Source organism: Saccostrea cucullata, unplaced genomic scaffold (genome assembly GCF_032062105.1).
Source record: "Saccostrea cucullata isolate Sc308-1 unplaced genomic scaffold, CSIRO_AGI_Scuc_v1 ctg10572, whole genome shotgun sequence".
Taxonomy (NCBI): domain Eukaryota; kingdom Metazoa; phylum Mollusca; class Bivalvia; order Ostreida; family Ostreidae; genus Saccostrea; species Saccostrea cuccullata.
The window spans coordinates 1-23,004 of NW_026924281.1; the positions used below are offsets into that span (position 1 = coordinate 1).

The following is a 23,004-nucleotide window of genomic DNA, read 5'->3' on the forward strand; positions in this document are numbered from 1 at the left end:
ACAATCGTTTTAATTCAGCGGCGTAATCCTCCACTCTCTCTCCAGGTTTTTGTTGCCGGTTACTAAACTTGGATATAAAGGTCTTTCTAGTTTCTAATTCCTCCGTCAGTTTCCTATAGTTTCTTCGAGTAGATTTGGTTAGTTGGCCATAAACAAATTCTGCTGCTACCCCATGAAAACGTGGCAATAACTCGTCAAGTTTTCGTTTTTCACCCCATCTCTTCCTTTCTGCGATCTCCTCAAATCTTGCGTACCAAATTTTCCAATCTTCTTTGCCATTAAAGGGAGGTAACTTTACTCTGGAATCTCTGGATTTGGTTTCATGAAAGACGACTGAAGATCTAGCATCACTGGACTCTGTATCTTCCAGGTCTGAATCAGAATTGTCTTCATACTGATATTTGTTGGTCGCTGGCCTAGCATGCTGCATTTTTGCTGACAGTTTCTGTACTGCTTTTTCCACCTCGGCTTGAATTAGCTGGGCAATGTTTGAGGTTGGCGACACATTATCATTATGGATCTGCAACGGAGCATCATTAGGTGGAGCCAAATAGTTTTGAAAATGATGACCGGTGCTGTTGTTTGGAGCACCATTTTGACTTCTTCCAAAGGCACAGCTTGTGGCAGAGGCGTTCTGGACCATGTAAGATGATGGGTAATTAGAAGGGAAACCCATACTTATGGAACGCCGTCACTGCCTTATAGCAGAACACTACTATTGCATTGTGTCAACCTTCCATTACATTATGTCAACTCTTTATGACATTAACCCACACTACTATTGCATCGTGTTAACTTTCCTTTACATTATGTCAACTCTTTATGACATTAACCCACACTACTATTGCATCGTGTTAACTTTCCTTTACATTATGTCAACTCTTTATGACATTTACACATACTACAATTTTATTTCGTCAACTTGCATTTCGTTATGTTTACTTTTCATGACAATCTTAGTTTTTATTAACTGATGTGAAAAGCTCATGCCATAATGTGCGCACTCTTCTACATTATGTCGATTCACTATTACGTTATGCGAACACGGGTATCCTCGGCCTTTATATGAGCATAACGTATTTTCCGCGTTCCTCAAGCACTAAAAATGGCGGGAGAGAAAACTGTCGTAGAAGAGATTCTCAGCGATTTCGGAATAACATCTTTAAATGAAAACCTTAAGCGACAAATGATTGACAATCTTGAAACATTCAAAGCCTTTACACTGCGACTGTGAATTAAAGTCACGTCGAAATTCGATGGTGTTTACTTTAATCTGATAATTAAATAAATCAAATATTATGAGCCGTGCAGCAATCTTTTTTTTTCTTTTTTATTTTCTATAACCCAAAATAACTTATTTTTTTTTTTTTTTTTTTTTTTTTTTTTTTTTTTTATAAAAGTCTTAAACTTTGTAGGACATTGCATTAGTTTCACATTAAGTTTAGCTGAATTAAGTTGAAAACTTTTTTCTATAAAGCCTGAGAGCTTCTCCGCTTTCCGTCCTTGGTCTCCAACCATATACTAATATATGCCCATGCATGCTTACTAAGGCATATTTAATTGATTTAGATGAGCGACTGGTAGATTTTTGTAATAGAATTCTGGCCCTGGAATGATTAAAAAAAATTACTAACTCCAGTGACGTAGCATCTTTTTTTGAAAGAGGAGGTCAGCCAGAAAACTTGACAAGCCAAGAAAAAAAAGTCCAAGCCCGAAAATCCTATTTCGGGGAGAGGGGTCCAACTTAAATCAGTCCCATTTTTCCCCAGATATATTACATTACCCTTAGTGGACTTTACTTCAACAAGAAGTGGGGGTGGGGGGCTGTACAGTTTCAATGAACATTACATTTTCTATAGTAAAGTTATGTCTGGGAAAAGAGGGGGGTTGATATTATGTGCCTGTAATTTGTCCTAATCAATCAGGACCCCTCCCCCCTTATTCCCAGTCATTAACACACGGTCGTCAACATTCATTATATACTAGATATACAGCTTTGAGATAATGTAAATGTATTTTAACATCAAGTAATGAACTTTTGGAATCAACATGATAAAGAGTTAACACAATATAAAGATATTTTCAAATCACATAAGAAAGAGTTGACATAACGTAATTATATATCCACATCACGGAATGGAGTTTTGACATAATGTAATAAAGTATTGATATGATATAAAGATATGTTCACATTATGTTATACACTTTTTACACCACGTAATAAAGCACTGACTTAAAGGTAAGACGTGTTCACCTCTCATCATGATGCCCTCGCCGTAAAATAAAGATAAATCCATATCACGTAATAATGCCTTGATATAATAGAAATATACACTCTCAAAAAGGAATGGACTTTTGACTTAGTTTAATTATAAAACACGATTTACTTGACGTAATGCAATTTTGACCTCACATATTAAAGAAATGAAATGATGTAAAGAAACATTCATTTCATATAATAAAGTTTTAACACAATGTAAACACATTATCACTTCACATAATGAATTTTTTACTTCAAGTTATGAAGTGCTGACATAATGAAAGGATGTATTTACTTCATGTAATGCAGCATTGACATGATGTTAAGATATATTTACATCATCTCATAAAAAATGGACATAAGATATGTTCACATCACGTAATTATAAATTGACATAATAAATGCATAGTTGTATGCTATAAGGCAGTGATGGCGTTCCATACATACTTGAAACAATAGGTATATTACCTAAAGATGTAAGAACAGGAATATGACCTGTACAAGCAGCAGGTAGTACTGACTGGTGAGGAAACTGGTAAAAACTGACCAGTATGAGATATGACAGGTACATAACCTGTATTGTGTGTACTGGACATTGTATGGACAAGTCCTAATGTGCCAACATTAAAATAAGGTTTTGAACTATTTGGTACATGCCCTGACTGAATTGTGTGCAGTGGCTCTTGACAATGCATGAAAGTACTGCTGGTCATTGAAGGACTATGATTGTGAGGTACAGAATGTGCAGTTGAGAGTGTTGTCAAGTAACCAGTGTTGCAATTTTGTAAATGATCTGGCAGTGGGTTTCTTAAGCTTACTAAAGGTGAAGCTACTGGACCTTGAGTACCCGACAAAAATAATGGTGGCATAGCACTTACTTCATGTGAAAATAGTGAGTGCACTGAGTTGTTACCCTTATATACATTTGTCAAAGAGCTAGGAGTAGGAGCTCTAGTATGTGTGCTGGGTACCTGGATTACATCAGAAAAACTTACTGGTGTAAACGAGCTTTTGGATGTTACAGGTACATCACCTGAATTGTGTTGCAAAAGGGTATTGTTTGTAACATGTACCAAACATGTATGATCTGCAGCAGGTAATTTACCTGCATTAGTTTCAAATATTTCGGACTCTACATTTGTTTGTGGAGTAGAACTTGTCAGTCTCGTCCTAATGTTTGTGTTATTAGCAGGTGTTTCAATCAGTTTTCTTTCTTCTTTTTCAGACTGGACAGATTGAGATGCGTCAGAATTGTAGTCTCTACCCACCAGCACATCCTCTTCAATGTGTCTGCTTATAGGAGATTCCATATCTCGACTTCTTCTTGCCGCTCGACTACGAGCTTTTCTCTTAGAACCCATGACATAAAGTTACTTTGTAAACAAGTAAAATAACTTGTACATAAAACACCAAGATAATGCAAGTAAACAGTATTGTATACCAAATGTTTTTTTTTTCTTTTAAATAACCTGTAAATTACAGGTACATGAAAAACGTTTTTTTTAGAGGTACAGAATTCAATCACTGGATCTGTAAATTTTACAGATCCCGCCGTGGATGACAAAATTGTAACGTGCGGATGCGCTAACTGGACTGTCTTCAACAAGTCAAGAACTCCATTGAAAGTTTATAAATTTATTTTACAGGACACAGAAACAAAACAATACTGTTCAACATTTCACAAAATCTCTGGTGTTTCACAAATTCATAAAAACCTCTATAACTGGAGTCTTATCCAGTAATTAAATATTTCATGTGCAAGTCTAACTCTCTTAGACCTATTAAAATCCTAAGTTTAATCCTAAACTGGTAATGAACCAGTAATCATGAAAATCTACACCAGTAATATACGGGTAAATAAATAGTATTCAATCTCTGAATAAAGTTTTCCCCCACACCACTTAATACTATCAAATTATTTAACCCAAAGAACTAAATATTAAACACACACCTTGATACAGTGGTGTAATCTGCTGTCTCTAATCTACTCTACTGTCTGCAACTCTCGTTCTTACTGTATATACGTCATGAAATACTACGAAATGACGTAAAATACGATAACCAATCAGAAACATCGCGCACCTGATCATCAACCAATCACAGGCGATACGCGATAACCTTATTCCCACGACTACAAAAAAGTTGTGTACATGTTTCACCATAAAATAGAAACAGGTAAATTATTATAACTACTTTATAAACAAAATAACTTTCGTAATAATCAAAGAAGATTAACATACAATTAATTAAATAAATGGCCGCTTACAACTTTTAACATTTTAAGAAAAATGCATTCTGGGAAACCGCACTTCCGGAATAACAAACCATGCGGCGAAAGAGAAAACATACCAGGTAACAATTTATCAAATAATCGCTAAACAAACACCGTTTCAATTATGTGATCATGTATACAATATAGGAAGCGATAGATAACAATTAATTTAACATCATAACAACATTAAAATCTCGAAAAGCAAAGAAATTAACGTATGCGGCAATACTCATCCTCTGACAGCATTCGGGGGTCGTATCAAAACACAATGCACACAAAAAAATGTATTCAAGTAATACGGTTAAAACTTCGTGATATAATATCGCTGTCACTATATTTGTCACACTCCCCCTTGCCATTTGATTCAATATCAGGAGTTTTCGGGAGTTGGTGTTTGACCTGACCTAATTTTCACTGATTAGATGTTTCCTTCAAATGTTCAAACAAGCTTTTATTCGATATGCACATTGCTCAAACACAAAGTGGTTAAAATTTTGACATACTTTCAAGAAATCTTTATGACATCTAAGTAACATTTTCCTTAATGTTTCTATATATACATCATACAAGTGTAGAATAAGGAAATAAGATTTTATCTGAATCTTGAGGATTTTATCAGAATTTTAGCATGTTTCTTCCTTTCAACACTACAACTAATGTCTAAGTACGATGAATATTTCTGCAATCATAACTTACGCTCTTGTTTAAGTATGTTTGCAATTTCACTTAAAAATAGAGACTGATAAATTACATTTTGCATATTTTCCATATTCTAGACACTTTGCTTTTCAATTTTTTTCACTGATAAAAATAAGTAATTTTCATTTTAAAAACTGGATAAGGTTGAGTAGACAGTTTTTTGATTTGCAGAAAAAACTAGGTTGATGAAATAGAGTAGAATACCAGCATAATGAATAAATGCAACTCAGTTACAAGTATTTAGGATGGATACTTTAGCCAACTAGGAAAAATGACACCGTCACAGGAATCGTTTGCAGAAATATTTATGGTTTAAATGTCAGTGATTTGGTTGTCTGACCATAGCTGGTCAGATGTAACAAACAACCATAGGATTTTTTTTTTCATTTAGTTTGAAAAGCCTTGTCAGATTATAACATTTATTGCCGTTTTTCATAGAAGGTACAATAACATAGCAATGTTTCACAAAAAACACCTCTAAGATTAAAGACATATGATAACTGTACATGTACATCAAAGTTTAAGAAGAACGGAAGATTGGAATTGATTTCGCTCTAGAACAAAACTGAACTTAAATTTATCTAATTCAAAATTTTCATACGTCAGTACATAAAATGAAACTTACAAAATAATCTTTTTTTTGCAGGAAGAAAAAAAATTAACGCCCCATGCAAGGCTCGAACCAAAAACTTTTCGCTTCGAGCGCAATGAACAGTCAACTGCAGCCCATATTACTGAGCAATCACTGCTACAAATATATACATGCATGTGATTTTAAAAGGACAAAATAGTACCACATTTACAGAATTGATTTTTTTTTTGGAAAACATTCATTTTTAATGGTCTCTGGGTCTTCTCTCAATTTTTTTTTTTTACAAATTAATATTCGTTTCTTAGAATTAAAAATACACAAATAACGTTTCAAAATCATGGCTAGAAGACCCAGAGATAGAAAAAAAAATTTAGAAAAATGTGTTAAAAATGTACCATTTTGTACCAAATGTCTGATTTAGTCATCTTTTAAGGTTATTTTTTAACAAATCAAGATCACTTTCGGAAAAATATTTTCCTTTCCTGCTGCACAGGAACCCGATAAATAATTTTTTTAAATTTCATATACATGTAACATGCCGATAAAATTTTCAATTTTCAAGTACGCCCAAATTCCTGTGAATACCAATTAAAAGCACCCTCGTTCTTTTCAAAACAACATCTTTTAAAACGATTGTCAATCATTAAAAAATATTTTTTTGTAAGATTTACTCCTTGTTGATTAAAGCTTCAGCGCTCAATGCTTGCATTCACTATCATTTTTCGATTTTCTTCCCCACATTGATCACCTTGTCGAACTTGATAAACATCCCTCTACAGGGTTTGCTAAAAGGAAAAGGAAAAATAACCCAATCATTTGTGAGTTTTTGAAGACATTAATCTAGAGCCTTTTTAGCCTTGACGCCTAATTTCCCGAACAAATACCAGATTCTTTATTAAGCGTCTTAACGACTGTAAGTATATAAAAATAAATATAAATTCGGGAATGTGAAGCGTCCAAATTATTGGCGTCCGGATTAACGAGGCTCAGGTGTATACCAAACTAACTAAATAAATAAATGAATTCGTGTATATATATAGCTTTTCAACATTAAGCTTCATGGTATATATGACGCATTCTTAAAATTCATCTTACATTTTTTAGATTTCAAGTAGTTAGATTTGAATGAGTGAAAGTCGTGAGAGCAGATTAATATGTAATTTACTCAATTTACCATTTAAAATATCGAACTCCCTCAATCATTTCATCATGTTTTCCATCACCTGTAAAATATCAATTCAAATGTCCATTTAATAATATGAAAAACATGTTATATCTTTCCTATTTTAATCTTAATTTTGGTAATTAAGTTGCTAATTAAAATAGAATTATAGATATATAAAACGATAAAGAATTTCACATGAAATAATTTATATTTATATTCTAAAATATGAACATTGAACTAGGCTTTTGTAAAACAGAAAATTTATTACCCCAAAATAGGTAGAAAAGAGAAGTTATCTTATTGCACATCTATAAACACTTAATCATATTCCAGAATACGAATGGATAAGTGTAAAACAAGTAAGAAGAGTTCAAGGAATCAGGATCCCTGTTTGGAAATGAGATTTCAAAAAGATTACTTCAAATCTAGAGAGCAATACCAATCGTATTTCAAATTTTGAATCGGCTACTATAAAAAATGTGAGAGAAGATTAAGAAACCAGGTTTGGATAGAGAAAACCCAGCTTTTTTAAGGCCTCTAAAGAAATTTAAAAACATAAATGCACATCAAAAATATTCCAAAATATGACACTGCGGAAGAAGTAAGAGGCGTACATGGAACAGTGTTTTAGTGAAAACGTTGTTACCCCCATTTTGCCCCATTGCTGAAATTTTCAAAATCTTATAGCGCATATAAGGCACCAAGGACTGTCCAAAAGAGCTGTCTACTGCTTCAAAAGAAAGACTAGATTTAGGGTGAGAAAAGAGCGACATATGAATGGGCAGAAGAAGATGACAATGGGTCCAAGCGTTTCTTAGAAAGTATATGTATGATAAAAATGAAATGCTGCGATTACCTTCAGTGTCAAGCTCTACTCCAATGTAGATTCCATCCCGATCTTTTAATCTGCCAACATATTTGACAATGCCATTGCTTCGAAGACCATTGTATCTTTCAAATTCTACCATATCCTCAAGGCGTATCATAGATGGAGATACCGGGAAAAGAGGTTTAACGCCCTCGATGTGAAAGGTAGATTCGCTGTAACAATAAAATAGGTTGTTGGATATTCGAGCTTTATAATAGGATTCGAGAAATCACAAATTCGATAAATATGTCGAATGCTTAATGGATGCTTGCTGAATAATTTTTTATTTAATTTTTTTTAGTAAGAATCGAGTAAAATGTCTAATATCGAGGGAACATCTGCACAACATAAAATTGTCAAAAAAAAAAAAATGCAGAAGCTTAAAAATTATGATAAAAGAAATAGACATATTCTAACTTCTTTATATATCAGTATCAGTATGTATAATTTAATCTATGGATGCATATTTAACTTGACAAGAAATTAGTGGATGGATGTTTTTTTTTTTAAAATTTAAATGTAACATGTTTTATTTTATAAAATATAATTGGATTATGTAGAAGACATGCCTATATCTATCTGTTTAGACAAAATGTTCTGTTATGATCATAAAGTAAGAAAACTTAGAGAAATGTTTTTTCTTTTTGAAAAAAAAAAATAAAATAAATTTTTATTAATGCTTCATTTTCTCAGATAACAAAAACAAACCTGAATTCGCACACTGAGAACCTGCTTTCTGCTCTGGCTTGTCTTGTGTTTTTTCTGTACAGGTTGGAATCTGACAATCTCGATCGAATTCCCAATTTGCAGCTTCCTGTCGTTTCCTTATTTCTACCTCGCAACCTCTCTAGTCTTGCGGACTCCATTGATTCTTCAATGAAAACAGAAAAAAATGTGCCAATCGTAAACCTTTGACCGTTTGGAGGGTGTCTGTTACATTATTGATTTTACATTTATAAAACACAAAACTGATACATTCGAATAAAAATTGTAATAGATGAAAAATGTGTCCTCGAAATTATATCTTTTTAAAAATCTAATGATACCTTACTGTCCAATCATTCAGTTTCAAACACCAACTGTGCGTCAGTTACTTTCAAAATCAGAGGAAGAAAGCCGTCATCCCAAACATCCGAGAATAATCAAAAAGAAAACTTTGCAAAAAACCCCTAAAGAATTATAGTACGAAAGATGTCCCACAAAACCTTTACTTTTTCAATTAATTGTAGAAATTGTGTCAGAAATATATGGAGATAAAGAACAGTAGTCAAGCTCAAAAATCCATTTAAACAATACATATCAAAAGCAGACCTAACACAGACCTTCAAAACATGAGAGGTGGGATCAGATGTCATGGAGGAGTAAGAATTCCCATCCGACCGGTCACACATGCAATATAATGTGTTCCTTGTTACCATCGGTAAATAACGGAAAAACTCAGTAAGCATTTGACTTAATGCATCAATCGTATTTTTTTTATATTCTAGAGAAAAAAAATGCAGAATTTCTAAAAACACTTTCTTTCTGACGTTAGCATTCTTGTGCCGACATGCGTTGTATTGTGACAAAATATTATTTATCCTGCAACTACTCCTTGCATTAACCTAATAAAGGTAACCTAATAAACCAAGCTTTATTCGATCACTACGAAAGCCCAGAAGGCTCATTCGAGATTCAAGTTTCGAAATACGAGATTCAAAATTCGAGATTCGAAATTCGAGTTTCGAGATTCAAGATCCAGATTAACCAATCAAAAGGCTCATTCGAGATTCGAGGTTCGAAATTCGAGATTCGAAATTCGAATTTCGAGATTCAAAATCCAGATTAACCAATCAAATGCGGGTTCAACATTGATTACTCCCCTTTATTATGTTTAATCTATCAATAAATCGTTTAATATATTTATAACAAATGAGTCATTTGAATAAATTACCATGCAAGAAAGAGTGTTATATATATTAGAAAGAAAGTTAAAAAAATCATTTGATTTTTGGTCAGCAAGATATACTTCAATTTATATTATGACTTCTTAAATATTAAATAGAATACATAATCAGGAATATATATATTTTTGCATTGTCTACTATATATAAAGGATTGTTGACATAAAAATAAAGTTATAAATAGTGACTAAAGATTAACAAAATCCTTGTAGCCTTGATAAATAAAAACCGAGTATATTTTAGTCTTTGACCATAACGCTATGGTCAGAGACTAAAATATAAAATCATAACGCTTTAGTTCTGCAGCTAATTTAGACTAATTTACTGTTTGATATCAGATAAAATGAATGCTGCATTTATTCTAATTCATATTTGCAATCTGTATTGTATATATAATTGTTAATTAGTTCAAGAAATCAAAGCCTTAGATGAAGATAAGTAATTGAAAACTTTATTTTAATGCATTCCCTCTATTAGGAAAACGAGCGCGGTTTTTATTTATCAAGGCTACCTTGCCTTTCAAATTTTTAAAGTAACATTTTCAGTGTCGGGAAAAATTGGCAGGTGTTGTCGGTAGTGGTGGGGATTTTGTTAATCTTTAGGCACTATTTATAACTGTATTATTATGTCAGCAACCCTTTATATACAGTAGACAATGCAAATATATATATATATTCCTGATATATGTATTCTATTTAATATTTAAGAAGTCATAATATAAATTGAAGTATATCTTGCTGACCAAAAATCAAATGATTATTTAACTTTCCTGTTAATATATATAACACTCTTTCTTGTATTGTAATTTAATCAAATGACTCATTTGTTATAAATATATTAAACAATTTATTGATAGATAAAACATAATAAAGGGAAGTAATCAAATGTTGAACCCGTATTTGATTAGTTAATCTGGATTTTGAATCTCGAAACTCGAATTTCGAATCTCGTATTTCGAACCTCGAATCTCGAATGAGCCTTTTGATTGGTTAATCTGGATCTTGAATCTCGAAACTCGAATTTCGAATCTCGAATTTTGAATCTCGTATTTCGAAACTTGAATCTCGAATGAGCCTTCTGGGCTTTCGTAGATCACTGCCCTAATAAAGCCTCGTACATGTATTCCGACGTTCTAAAAGCATTGTGACGTCACGTATACTGCAAGCCTCGCCCTCTATCACGGTTTCTTACCCTTGCCCAATTATCGCTTATATTTCAAGACAGTCACCATGTATTTTATATTTATGAAGATGTTTGATTGAATCAAATAATATTACAAAAGTGATGTCGCAGATTAACAAAAAATAAAATAAAGACATGGGATATTATCAGATTAACAAACACATGCAATGTAATTAAGATGATGAAATTATGGCTCTATAGTGTTAGATGTTACTGAGAAAATGTTACCACGTTCATTCTCTGTTTGTCTTTCTCTGCGTGATGAAGATGTTTCATCATCTTTACTGTCGCAGAATGACTTTGAACGACGTGCATCCGGATCAGTACACCTGACAGCAAAGTCAAAAGTTGTTTGAATGGGAGAGGATACCGCGCCAAAGTTCTGTTTCAACTCGTCCTCTGAAATTATTTTGCCAGAAAATATAGGCTTTCTAATTTGGATTTTTGATACATTTTCAAGTAAATGTTGAATATCAACATTAAGATGAAGGACTTCAAGGGCATCAGTTGACATTAATATATCGTCTATTCCTCTGAGGAAATCTTCCAGATTTTTAAGCACGTTCTGGAGATCTACTTTTTTACTCATAAGACATTTTTGCATGAACCGTTTCATTTTTCTTGCATCTTCAATATTGTCTTTGACAACACTATCAACCAGTTTATGCCACTTGCGCCCGTTATCGTTTATCTTTTCTTCAATGTTATCAAATTCGTCATCAAGACAATTTAACTTTTTGTCAACTCGATCTTTCATTTTTTCAAACGTTGGAATGACTGTGTCTGTAACATCATGCTTTGCTCTTTTTATCATAGATTGCCGTTCAGTTACACATTCTAGAAAATCTTTAACATCATGTGACTTGTGATTACCAGATGTTATACATTTACTGCAAACTGACACGTCACAATTTGAGCAGAACATTTCACATTTCTGATGACCATGAACAAAACACACTGGAAATGTTGGCTGATCGTCCTTCTTAAAGATTAAAGATGCCACATCATGAAGTTTGTTCACTGTACTAGACATATGTTTTCCCACACAAGACTCGCAAAGAATAATGGAACAGGAATGACAACGAAATTCTCCGTTGCTACAACACATCTGACATCTCACTACGTCTTGAGCCTTGCAAACGTTAGCCATCGTTAGCTTACTGAAAATAATAAAATGTAAAGAAAATGTGAATTATTATTTGTATTTGCAATTATAGCATATTTGTTTATGATTGTCATCATTTAACATTTGTCAATCATTTAAAAACAAAATCACAATAATAATAAAAAGAAACATTAAAAAGAAAATATCCTTCCATGATAATGAAAAGATTAGAAGAATTCCATGGTTACTGAATGAAATTAAAACGGAAAGAGTATTTGGCAGTTGGTTGAGTGAATTTTGATGAATTTCTGAATTCTCCCTATTACATTAAGTCCAGATGAGTTTCATATCTTCGTAAGAGCAGATTATTTATGATGAAAATAAATTATAGAAATGTTCAATTGATTTAAGAAAAATTATCAAGATTTTTCGATACGAAAATTTACTACAATTAGCATAAAGTACTAATTGCAGTAAATTTTTACCATTTATGAAGAACAATTAAATTCAAAATCCTTTAAATTACAAAAACATCAAAGTTTTCAGGTCAATCATTGCTAGAAACAGGAAGTTTGTTTGGTGGATGTCTGGATACTTTAAATGAGGACATATTTTATATAGAAAAACCCACTTGTATAAGTTCAAGTATCAGACGATGTATTTTACAAATCATGAGTACTTATGTCTACTTTATAAATGTAACAAGAGAGCAAGCAATGATCATGTTTCAGAAGAGTATTTTCAACTATTTTTTTGTTTTGTTTTTATTTTTGATGTATATAACCATTTTAAGCGTCTTTATGATCATGTCGATTAAAACAAATTAAACATTATGAACAACAAGAAAAACTAACATTTGAATTAACAGTTATATGATAAGCCAAATGATCAAAATAAAAAAATTATGTATTTGTTTAAAAAACGAAAGAAACTTCGCATGTGTAATATATGGAAGGATGATACATTCTAGGCTCCCGGCATCATTTCACTTGCCCATTGTAAATTGACGTTGACCTTCCAGCATGAACTTGATGCATGATCATGACACATCTTAAGTAAAGAACATTCAAGATTTTTTTTCATTTCCTATGAAGATTTCTAGAGATAGAACATTATTCTGAGAGACAAGAGAGGCAACCATAACAAAATCAATGTCTCTTTCAGTGTTGGGAGACTAATTTTTTTTTTACATTTAACTTATTAGTGAATATGTTTAAGGATAATTATGAGCATTTTGTAAAGAAATTTTAATTAATTTTGAGAAGTTTTGCTATGAAATGGAATTATCTGCTATCGACGCCTGCGTAGTGCAGTGGTTGGTACATTTACTGAAAGTCGTAATGTAAGAAGTACATCTATACATACATCTGGGCTAGGTGGGATTTGGAGACCCGTTCATAGGGTGAGACTGTTTTAACCGAGGTTTCTTGTCGCAGCAGGGGTTTAACATGGAAAAGACCAATCAATTAAGTCTTAATTAACTGATATTTTCACTATTTTAACACAAGTTTGTTTCCTTTTTTCAGCGGAACCGTCTTACTGAAATGGAATCTATGGAGTTAACGAACAGTATTAAAGTTCAAGAGTCCATTTAACAGTACACATCAGGAGCAAAGCACACACGAACCTCTAAACCATCAGAGCTGGTAGCAGGTGTAATAGTTACCGTATGTTTTTCTATTGGCTTGCTATAGATACATGTACCCGATAACATTTTGAAACAGTCATGGGGAGCAACGTTCCTAGTGGATGTTTCAAAATGTCATCGGGTATCTATAGCAAACCAATAGAAAAAACATAATGGTAACTCACTTGTACCATAGCTACAACCTGTATACGTAGATACTAAAATAGATTTAGAGTTACTCTGCTTAATCAAGCGTGCAAAACATCGACTGAGAAATGTATAGTTAGATAAACAGTGTTAAAATATTAATGTGATTAAAATCATACCCTAATATACTATCGATATATACACTGTATTTAATTAAAAAAAATAATTGTAACAAAAGATTATAGTCATTGACTTTTTGATAAATGAAATGCTATGAGTAAATTTAGGGGACTATACTTTTATGCAATCTTGACCAAACAAGATATATCACACGAAGAGGCACGTGTTCGAGTGGTCTGTTCGGGTATCAGCATGGAGGAAGACGCATGGATTAAGCGATTTCTCAAGCCCCAGATAATAAGAGGTCGAAGAATCCCTAAACAAATTGTCGCTAACCCAAACAGTTGAATTGTATAGAGTCGAACCTGCTGATTTTGGTGATTTTTCTATGATGAAATAATTCCTGCCGATATCCAAGAAAACAAACGTTTTGCATCCCTGTCGAAGAGGAGGAAATAGACAATTAATTTTAAGAAGTCCTATGAAAGCAAAAACACTCGGAAAAACACAAAATGGAATGTTAGAAGATTTCAGGAATGGAGAAAAAACCGAATCCAAATTACTGGAGTGTTCATGTCTGAATTGACTCTATTAACTAATGAAACTGAAATGAATGACATGATGACAAGGTTTGTGATTGAGACGAGGCGTAAAGATGGTGCTCAGTACCCATCAAGATCTTTGTATTAGTTGTGCGTGGGTGTCCTGAGGTATCTTCGAGAAAATGGAAACCATTTAAACTTTTTGGATGAAAAAATCTCAATTTCAATTTTCAAGGATTTCGAGGAGCGCTTAGCGCGAAAATGTCTGAGCTTACTGCTCAGGGAGACGGAATTCTGAAACAGCAAGCGGAACTCCTGTCCGAAAAAGACGAAAAAATTCTGTGGAAAAAGAACATATTAGGGAATCATACTTCAAAATCTTTTCTGAATTCTTATTTTACAGCTGTAAGCTGTTTGGAGAGAGAGAGAGAGAGAGAGAGAGAGAGAGAGAGAGAGAGAGAGAGAGAGAGAGAGAGAAAACTTACTTTTGTACTTGTCTTATGTGAAATATCTCAAAGATATTTTATTTTCAGAGAGCGGGTGTGTGCGCAATGGTATGTGTGTTTATTTTTGTATTTTTTTTTTGAGTTATATTCGATAAATACAATAAATGCTGAATATTCATTATAAAATGTTTAGTTTACTAGATCGCAAGAAAGCGGAGTTTGAAATTAGTGGGATATATATTGATCACAGAAAAGTGTTGGTTTGCTCAAAATCTCCATGGTTTCGAACAAAGAAAATCTGGTGTATAGATGTTTAGCTATGGTACAAGCCATGAAGGAGTGAGCATCCCCTGCTAACTGGTCACATCCGCCGTGTGCTCCTTCTCTTGATTGGGAAAATAACGGAGAAAATCGTCAAAATATGCATGTATAATGGCCTAACATTTTGTATTAAAAAATGTAAGTCATCATTTGACTTAATGAAAGATTGTATTTCCTGACAAGGTCATTTTATTGGCCATAGATCTTACAAAATTATGTCTTCAAAGGAGACTGCATATATTCTTGTTTCATCAACTTGTTTGTCATTAACTCACCTCGATCTTGAAATTGTTCATACGTGGAGCTTGCTCTTCGGTATCGGATTAACTGAAAGATGCAACCCCCGTTTGGAGGTGATGACTGCTGTATAAGTAATGAAGTTGACGAATGAAAAGTAAGTCATCACGTTTATAAAAAAGCTTTGTTATTAGATTACAATTAACGCCTTTTTCTGGTAAAATATTCAAACATACAACAGATTTATCAGAATCCGTGCTGTTTTAATTCAAGCTTACCGGGATGTATCGTCGACTTAAGAATAGAAGTAATATATTTTATTGATAGTACGTTGGTGATATATCTATATGTCGAGTTGAAGGTCATCGAAAGTGTTCTCTTCTTTTCACTTCTATCTTTTCAAGAACAAATTCTGCTTTTTGAAATATATGGAGCAGATGAAGAAAACAATGTGTACTCAAGATCAAAAGTCCGTAAAACAATACAAAATAGGAGCAGAGCAAAATTAAAAACATCAGAGGTGGGATCAGGTGCAATGTTGATACAAAATATGGTAGGTCTGCTAATAACGGGGACAGCTCATGCAGAATTGAATTCTAATAGACTGTTGAAAGATCTGGTCTCCTAAAACGACATAGATATTGTCAAATATTGTCAAAACTTAAGCATCATCTTTTTCATGGTAACTTCAGAATACTTATGTGTACAATCAATATATATATTTAACAAAATGATTATACAAACGACCAATGACAAGGTAAGAAATTTATCGAGTTCCAAGGTCATTTAAAAAGCAGACCCTAACGATGTCCAAAAGCCTGGACTTGTTGGAATTGACGTATATATAAAGCTTTTATTATACAGCATATCATTTTAAGATGAGATATTATAGTAGTTATCATGTTCGGAAATTTGAATATATTTTCATTCAGTAAATTTAAAATTAGAACACGACAATAAGTAGTTGTAATGAAAGTCGAACACAACATTTGAATGGAAGAAACCAGTAATAAAATAAATGCCCTTATTTCTGAGCTGAAAATGATTCAGTTTTTAATCACATAAATCGTTGTTATTTAATTTTTCTGAAAATATTATCGCGAACTTGTAAATTAATATTTCAATGTATCAAAAATAATAAAAGAGCGGCTTCACTATCCGTCAATTAAAAATCACCAGGACTTTTTTTTAGAACGTGGTAGTGCTCCAGCATTCTAAGGATAATTTATATAATGTTAAGAACATAACATTTATCTAAAATGGAAACTTATTACATAACGTTTTTTTTAGTTAAAGAATAATATTTAAAATATCCCTCTTCTACGACCGAAATATTTAAGAAAGAAATAACAAGGCTAGAAAAGTTCTCGGAGAAAAGGATTTGGTTGATCTTATGCGTGAAAAGAAGAAAAACACTTGCTTTGGCCTTCAACTCAACATTTAGATACTAGTATATCGACGATGTATTGTTAATTAACAATGGTAATTTCCATTCCTTTGTCGATACGATATATCCTGGTGAGCTTGAGATAAAAGATACCACAAAGTCTGAGACATCTGATTCATACTTGGATATTATACTTGAAAAAGACATCAATGGTAATCTAATAACAACCAACTCTATGATAAACGTGATGACTTTAACTTTTCTATCGTCAGCTTCCCTTACTTATGCAGCAAAATACCTTCATCACATGCATTTGGCGTTTATATATCTCAGTTGATTCGATACGCAAGAGCATGCTCTACGTATGAACAATTTCTAAAACGAGGTAAATTATTGACAAACAAGTTGATGAAACAAGAATATCAGCAGTCTCGTTTAAAGTCATTATTTCGTTAGTTCTTTGGTCGATACCATGGCCTTGTCAGGAAATATAGTTTATCATGGAGTCCAATGCTGTCTGACCTTTTTCATACTTATTGTTAGTCCATTATTTAAACACTGAATTGACGACGGATTTTTCCATTATTTCCCGATCATGACAAGGAACACACGGCGGATGTGGTCTGTCAGCAGGGGATGCTCACTCCTCCATGGCACCATTGTTAATTAACAATACGTAGTTGATATATCGTCGATATACTGTAGAAGTACTTTTTTCCGCGTGGTATTAATTTACGCTATGTACGCGCTCACAATTTTTCAGCGGAAATTTGTCCAAGCGTACTTAATATAAATGTAAGGCATATATAGTGACAATCTAGAAAATCCGCGTAATTTTGTACCCGCGGATTAAACAGAAATTGAGATTCCGCGGAATTATGACCCCGTGGAAAAAAGTACGTCTACAGTATCTAAATGTCGAGTTGAGGCCACAGCAAGTGATTTCTTCTTTTCACACACCATATTTAGCACAAATTCTGCTTCATATGAATACAAAAATAGGTCTGTGTTTTTCTAATCATGACAAGGAGTAAACAGCGTGTGTGACCTGCGGATAGGAGGGTTGCATACTATTATGAGGCACATGATCCTCCAATGTTTTGAGAGGTTCATGTTTGCTCTGTTCAAAATGTTTATTGTTTCAATGGACTGATCTTTTTACTGTTTTTTGTCTTCATATTTTACACTATCCTGCATGTTAACCTCAGTAGAAAAATGCATCAATATTTCTATGGCTCCCTTAAGTAACTTACATGCCATAAAGGATAAAGTATCTAAGTTTGGCACCCCAGTATCAAAATGACAATGCCAAACGAGACTGTTTTGCGATGGGTTACACCTGCTTTATCTAGGCATTTCACTGTTCTAAGTATTCTTATAAGCCCCATTTATTATTTTAATTTCTAGTCCCATAATTCTGGTAACCCAACCATCGAAGGTACTTGCAAGTATGGTTCATAGACATAAAATTCTGGTTTCAAAATGCCAGTTGAAATTTGTGAAATCTATTGCCTTGTCATTTGCACTGACATTATGAATGATTGTATTTAAAATCATTATTTTTGGATCAGTCCAAAAATGATGAAATTGTAAACTAAAATGGTATGAACGGTTTCTATGCAAAATAATAGTTGACAGCTTGAGGTACATATCTTTAAAATTTAGATGTATGTGACGGTTATTTTGTTGACATCCGATACTGTAATCAATTATGATATGTTATTATGAAAATGATGTACCATATAATACCAAATCAATTAAACTAATTCAGTAAAGCAATTCGCTTCAAGAAAAATGTTCTCTCATGTTAACGGTTTAGAGAATTTTTCTCAAGAGATTGAAGATGACCTAACCATTTTTATCAAACTGTTTATATTATTTTATGCTGATGATACGGTTATTTTGTCTGAAACCGCAATTGATTTACAACATGCATTAAATGAATTTTCTGTATATTGCAAAACATGGAAACTCCATGTTAATGTTAAGAAAGCAAAAATTGTCATTTTTATCAAAAGTACCATCACCTAAGCATACATTTAAATACAAGGACGATGTTTTTAGAATTTGTAAAAGATTTCAATTACCTAGGTATTTTATTTTCAAGATCAGCGTCATTTTCAAAGGCCAAGAAACACCTGTATAATCAAGCACGAAAGGCAATGTACGGCATTATAAGAAAAAAATCGTTTATATAGTCTATCTTTGGACTTTCAGCTAGATCTGTTTGATAAAGTTGTTGTTCTGTTTTGTTATATGGATGTAAAATATGGGGATTTAAAAATATTGATATTATTGAACTTCTACATTTAGATTTTTGAAATACATTTTAAACTTACCCGATGTATGTGAGCATTTATACAAGAATGATATCTTTTTGGGGAAAACTGATACATGGAAATGGGAATAAGATCTGTAGAGAATTATTTATTTACATCTTTGTAATAAATACACCAATAATGGTATTTGTAATCCATGGATATCTTTCATACAGAATATTCTTAATATAACGGGGCTCTATAATATTTGGACGAATCAAAATTTCTGTAGCGTTAAATGGATTGCAACTGCAATAAACCAAAAGCCCAAAGACCAGTTTTTACAGAAATGGTATAGTGATATGAATAATTCCAGATTGAATGTGAAAATACTTAACTATTTTACCAAGAAAATTTAGAAATATCTTTTCAAAATTCAGAACAAGTAACCATTGTCTTCCAATAGAGATGGGTAGATGGAATAATGTTGAAAGAAATGAAAGAGTGTTCAATTTAATAATGTCCAATGTAATAATAATCAGATAAGAGACGAATTTCATTATTTACTGGAATGTAATGCATTATGTAGTATCCAAAAATATTTTTGTTGCAGAAATACTATGAACAACCAAATATTTCAAAATTCTGTAATTTAATGACAAAGTACTGATCCAGCATTCTTACGAAAATTGTGTATATTTATCACCAAAATTTTTGACACTGTCTGTCCTCCTGTAATTTCTGCTCGCCCATAATTATTGTAAATATGTATATATGTACCTCTTGTACCATGATTATGGTTTTTGAGAGAAATAAATGAAAATACTTTAAATCCTCTTAATTCTTAGGTCATTATTTTCAGCTGTGTTGGTACTTAAAATGCACGTTAACACGGTTATATATCTCCAGTTGTATTTTCCTGTTTGTTTGGATTCAATAAAATTACAGCTAAAAGCATTATACGTTTCAGGAAACAAAGTCATTTTGTGTTTTTCTTCGGATAAAAAAATCCGTGCTTAGGGGAGAGGAATACTGTTTAATGGTAGTTGAAATTTATCGTTTTGTAGCGATATTTTTTTTATTTACATATGCTTGTTTCCAGGTAGATGTTTGATTTTATCTTAACAACAGTTTAATGATGTCAGTCACTTCCAAAACAAAGAATTTGTCATTTTTTACTTTAAGTTTTTACCATATTATTAACAGCTTAATTTCATAAACTTACGGAAAACAATCTTGATATTGATTCGAAATCAGTTTTTAAAGTTATATTGATAGATATGTTAACTTCTTGCTAATGGCAGGGTTAAAAGCCGTCTCAAATAAAATTTCAGCGATCGAAGTGAATCTCTATTGTGTATTAATAAAGGACAAAGGCAAGTTTCCAGAAGGAATCTTTTTATCAAATGGTTACACTTAAACAATATTCAAAGAGGAGCACTCTGTTATTTCACGAATTGGAAGTGCAATGGACATGATGACAAGATCCGAATGTCCGAAAAATTCCATCAGAAACAACAAAACACAACTTTGTGAATGTAAAAATGGTTACACAGGAGCAACTTGTAATGAAGGTATGTATGTTTTACACAATGATCACTCAAGTTATTGTTTTGATTTGAATTTCTTCTTTGACATCATAATGCAAAAAACATCATAATATTTAAGCATTTTTCTTGAAAAAATGTCAAAATATTATATTTTAGCAGATGATTAAATATCCGATTGCTTAAAACCAGTATTTATTCATTCATATAAAACTAAGAAATTGGTTAAAATTTTGATGAATAAGAAAAGGAAATAAATGTAAAGTTTAAATATATAAGAAAGACATTCTGAAACAGCTTGTTTTTTTTCTTGCTTTATCACAGTATGTGATAACGGTACCTATGGTTTTGTATGCGGTACAAAATGTGAGTGTCCACTAGAAGAATGTCATTTTGAAAGAGGTTGTCTCAACAAAACAGGTACTCTGGATTTATTTGAATTTTCAGAAACTCTTCAAAAAATAATTAGACAAACACAAAACAAACAAAAACAAATGATTTTTTAAAATCAGGTAAAGTGACGATCGACGCAATGACATCAACAAGGAAATGGAGAACAGCTGCATGGACAATGAGTGGTACCTCTACTAAAAAAACACAAGTACAACCGGGGGGTGGCGTACTGGTTCTGACTGTGTTAACTGTCGTTTCTGTCACTTTTGTAGTCTTTGGATTGCTGGTTATCTACTGTTTTTGCTTCGAAAAACGGAAAAGGTGAGTACTGATATAATTTTTTTACATTATGTAGAAAAAAATGATTTAATATTAAGCCAGCTCAAACCTTATCTGTCTTTTCTCTTCCAAAAGAAATGGAATAGGAAAATGTCCTGCGGGTGCACAGAATTTAAATCTACAGGAAAGAGGTGATTTTGCTGCGTATTCTTTCATGATAAAGAATTAACTTGGAGTAATTATTTTTTATCATGCAAAGGAATGTGTAAACTAATAGAATGTTTAATATGCAAAAAGATTAATTGTTAAGATAATTTTACTTAAACCCGTTAACAAAGATTTGAAATTAATATAACGAATCATAACACTGCTGTTTTAATGATTTCTACATATTTCCTTTTTACATGCTTTTTGTGACATCATTCGAAGCATTGAATGTACAAATGAAATTGATTTAAATCAATGTTTAAAAAAAGGCTTTTTTGATATATTTTCACCTTTATCTTGTTGTCTATTACTTTTTAACCTCCGTTTGTACAACCTGAATCATATTTTGAAAAAAATTCTCTCCATTGAAAGCTGTATGTTGTTTGTGTTTACTTACTTTGATAGTTCTGGCTTTAAATAAATTTGATTTTAGAAAAGAAATAAACCTTTCCTATATTTTTTAATGTCAGACATTCGAGTGTTCTTCAATTAAATAAGGAAACTATTAACGCACTGTTCCATTTTATTTTCTTCTTCTCCTGTATTAAAGAGTTCTATTAATTAAAACTATGCTGAGTGGTTGATTATTTTGTCCAATAATGCTTTACACTTTTACTAAAACAAAGTATGGAGAAACAGCAACTACAACTAATTACTTGGCATGAGGCAAAGCATGGCAATTGTGACTCTTGATGTGACCACTAAAACACATGCAACAAATGCAAGACATGATGCAACGTATGCGTGAGAGCGTGGGAAGCTAAAACTTACCGATTATAAAGTGTTGTAAAGTGCTCACTTGCCAATTGTGAAAGGGTCTTTTAGGTATATTGTAAAGAGAATTGATTGTATCTATACGTGACACATTATCTAAAAAAATCATTTTAGTCTTAATTCCTTTCAATTTCATTTATACTGCAGATAATATAGAAAACGTACAAAGCGTTGTTAAAGATTTTTCCGAATGCCTGTATGTCAATGAGAAAAACTGCTTGCAAACATGTTCACAACACCATTTAACTTCAGTTAAAATGGATGATGTAATGAGTGAGGAAAAACATGTGTTTGATACACTAAAAGGCAGTGAAGGACATTATTATAAATTCCTTCCAAGAACTGGCTTACCCAATCAAAAACTAATGGATGTATAAACAATAAATATAAACCATAAAGGCAGATGGACGTGTCATGAATATTGAAGGAACATTACGATCATGTTAAATTTGTTTTAAATACATACAGAACTATATGTATGTCTTAATTTATAATTTTGTTTGCTTGTACATGTACAATCCTTATTTTATGCAAAGAACATTGTGATCTCTCATATATTATTCGTGCAGTGTTTATAAAGGTATTTTTCATAAACAAATCAAACATGACTATACAAAATGCATTCAAATAAGT

The 23,004-nt window shown here is 32.3% G+C and overlaps 2 protein-coding genes across 4 annotated transcripts; one reads left to right on the plus strand and one right to left on the minus strand.

Annotated features, from left to right (window-relative positions):
• Window positions 1–6,218: 6,218 nt before the first annotated feature.
• Window positions 6,219–12,680, minus strand: LOC134266126 (uncharacterized). Of its 3 annotated transcripts, none has more exons than XM_062748374.1 (6): window positions 12,572–12,680; window positions 11,213–12,137; window positions 8,565–8,727; window positions 7,845–8,029; window positions 6,998–7,046; window positions 6,219–6,608 (listed from the first exon to the last, which is right to left on the minus strand). In XM_062748374.1, exons 1-6 carry the CDS (start codon window positions 12,572–12,574, stop codon window positions 6,539–6,541), a joined length of 1,395 nt encoding a protein of 464 aa, XP_062604358.1. In that variant the 5' UTR covers window positions 12,575–12,680; the 3' UTR covers window positions 6,219–6,538. The 3 variants fall into 3 exon arrangements, with proteins under 3 accessions (XP_062604358.1, XP_062604357.1, XP_062604359.1); XM_062748373.1 differs by having other exon boundaries at window positions 6,223–6,608; window positions 11,210–12,137; window positions 12,572–12,675; XM_062748375.1 differs by lacking the exon at window positions 12,572–12,680 and having other exon boundaries at window positions 6,223–6,608; window positions 11,210–12,185.
• A 7,957-nt stretch (window positions 12,681–20,637) lies between these two features.
• On the plus strand, window positions 20,638–21,581 carry LOC134266125 (multiple epidermal growth factor-like domains protein 10; the record flags this gene model as incomplete). Its single annotated transcript, XM_062748372.1, has 4 exons — window positions 20,638–20,745; window positions 21,043–21,138; window positions 21,384–21,432; window positions 21,526–21,581. Coding segments are annotated over exons 1-4 (307 nt in total), but the record flags the coding sequence as incomplete, so codon positions are not given.
• Window positions 21,582–23,004: the final 1,423 nt, after the last annotated feature.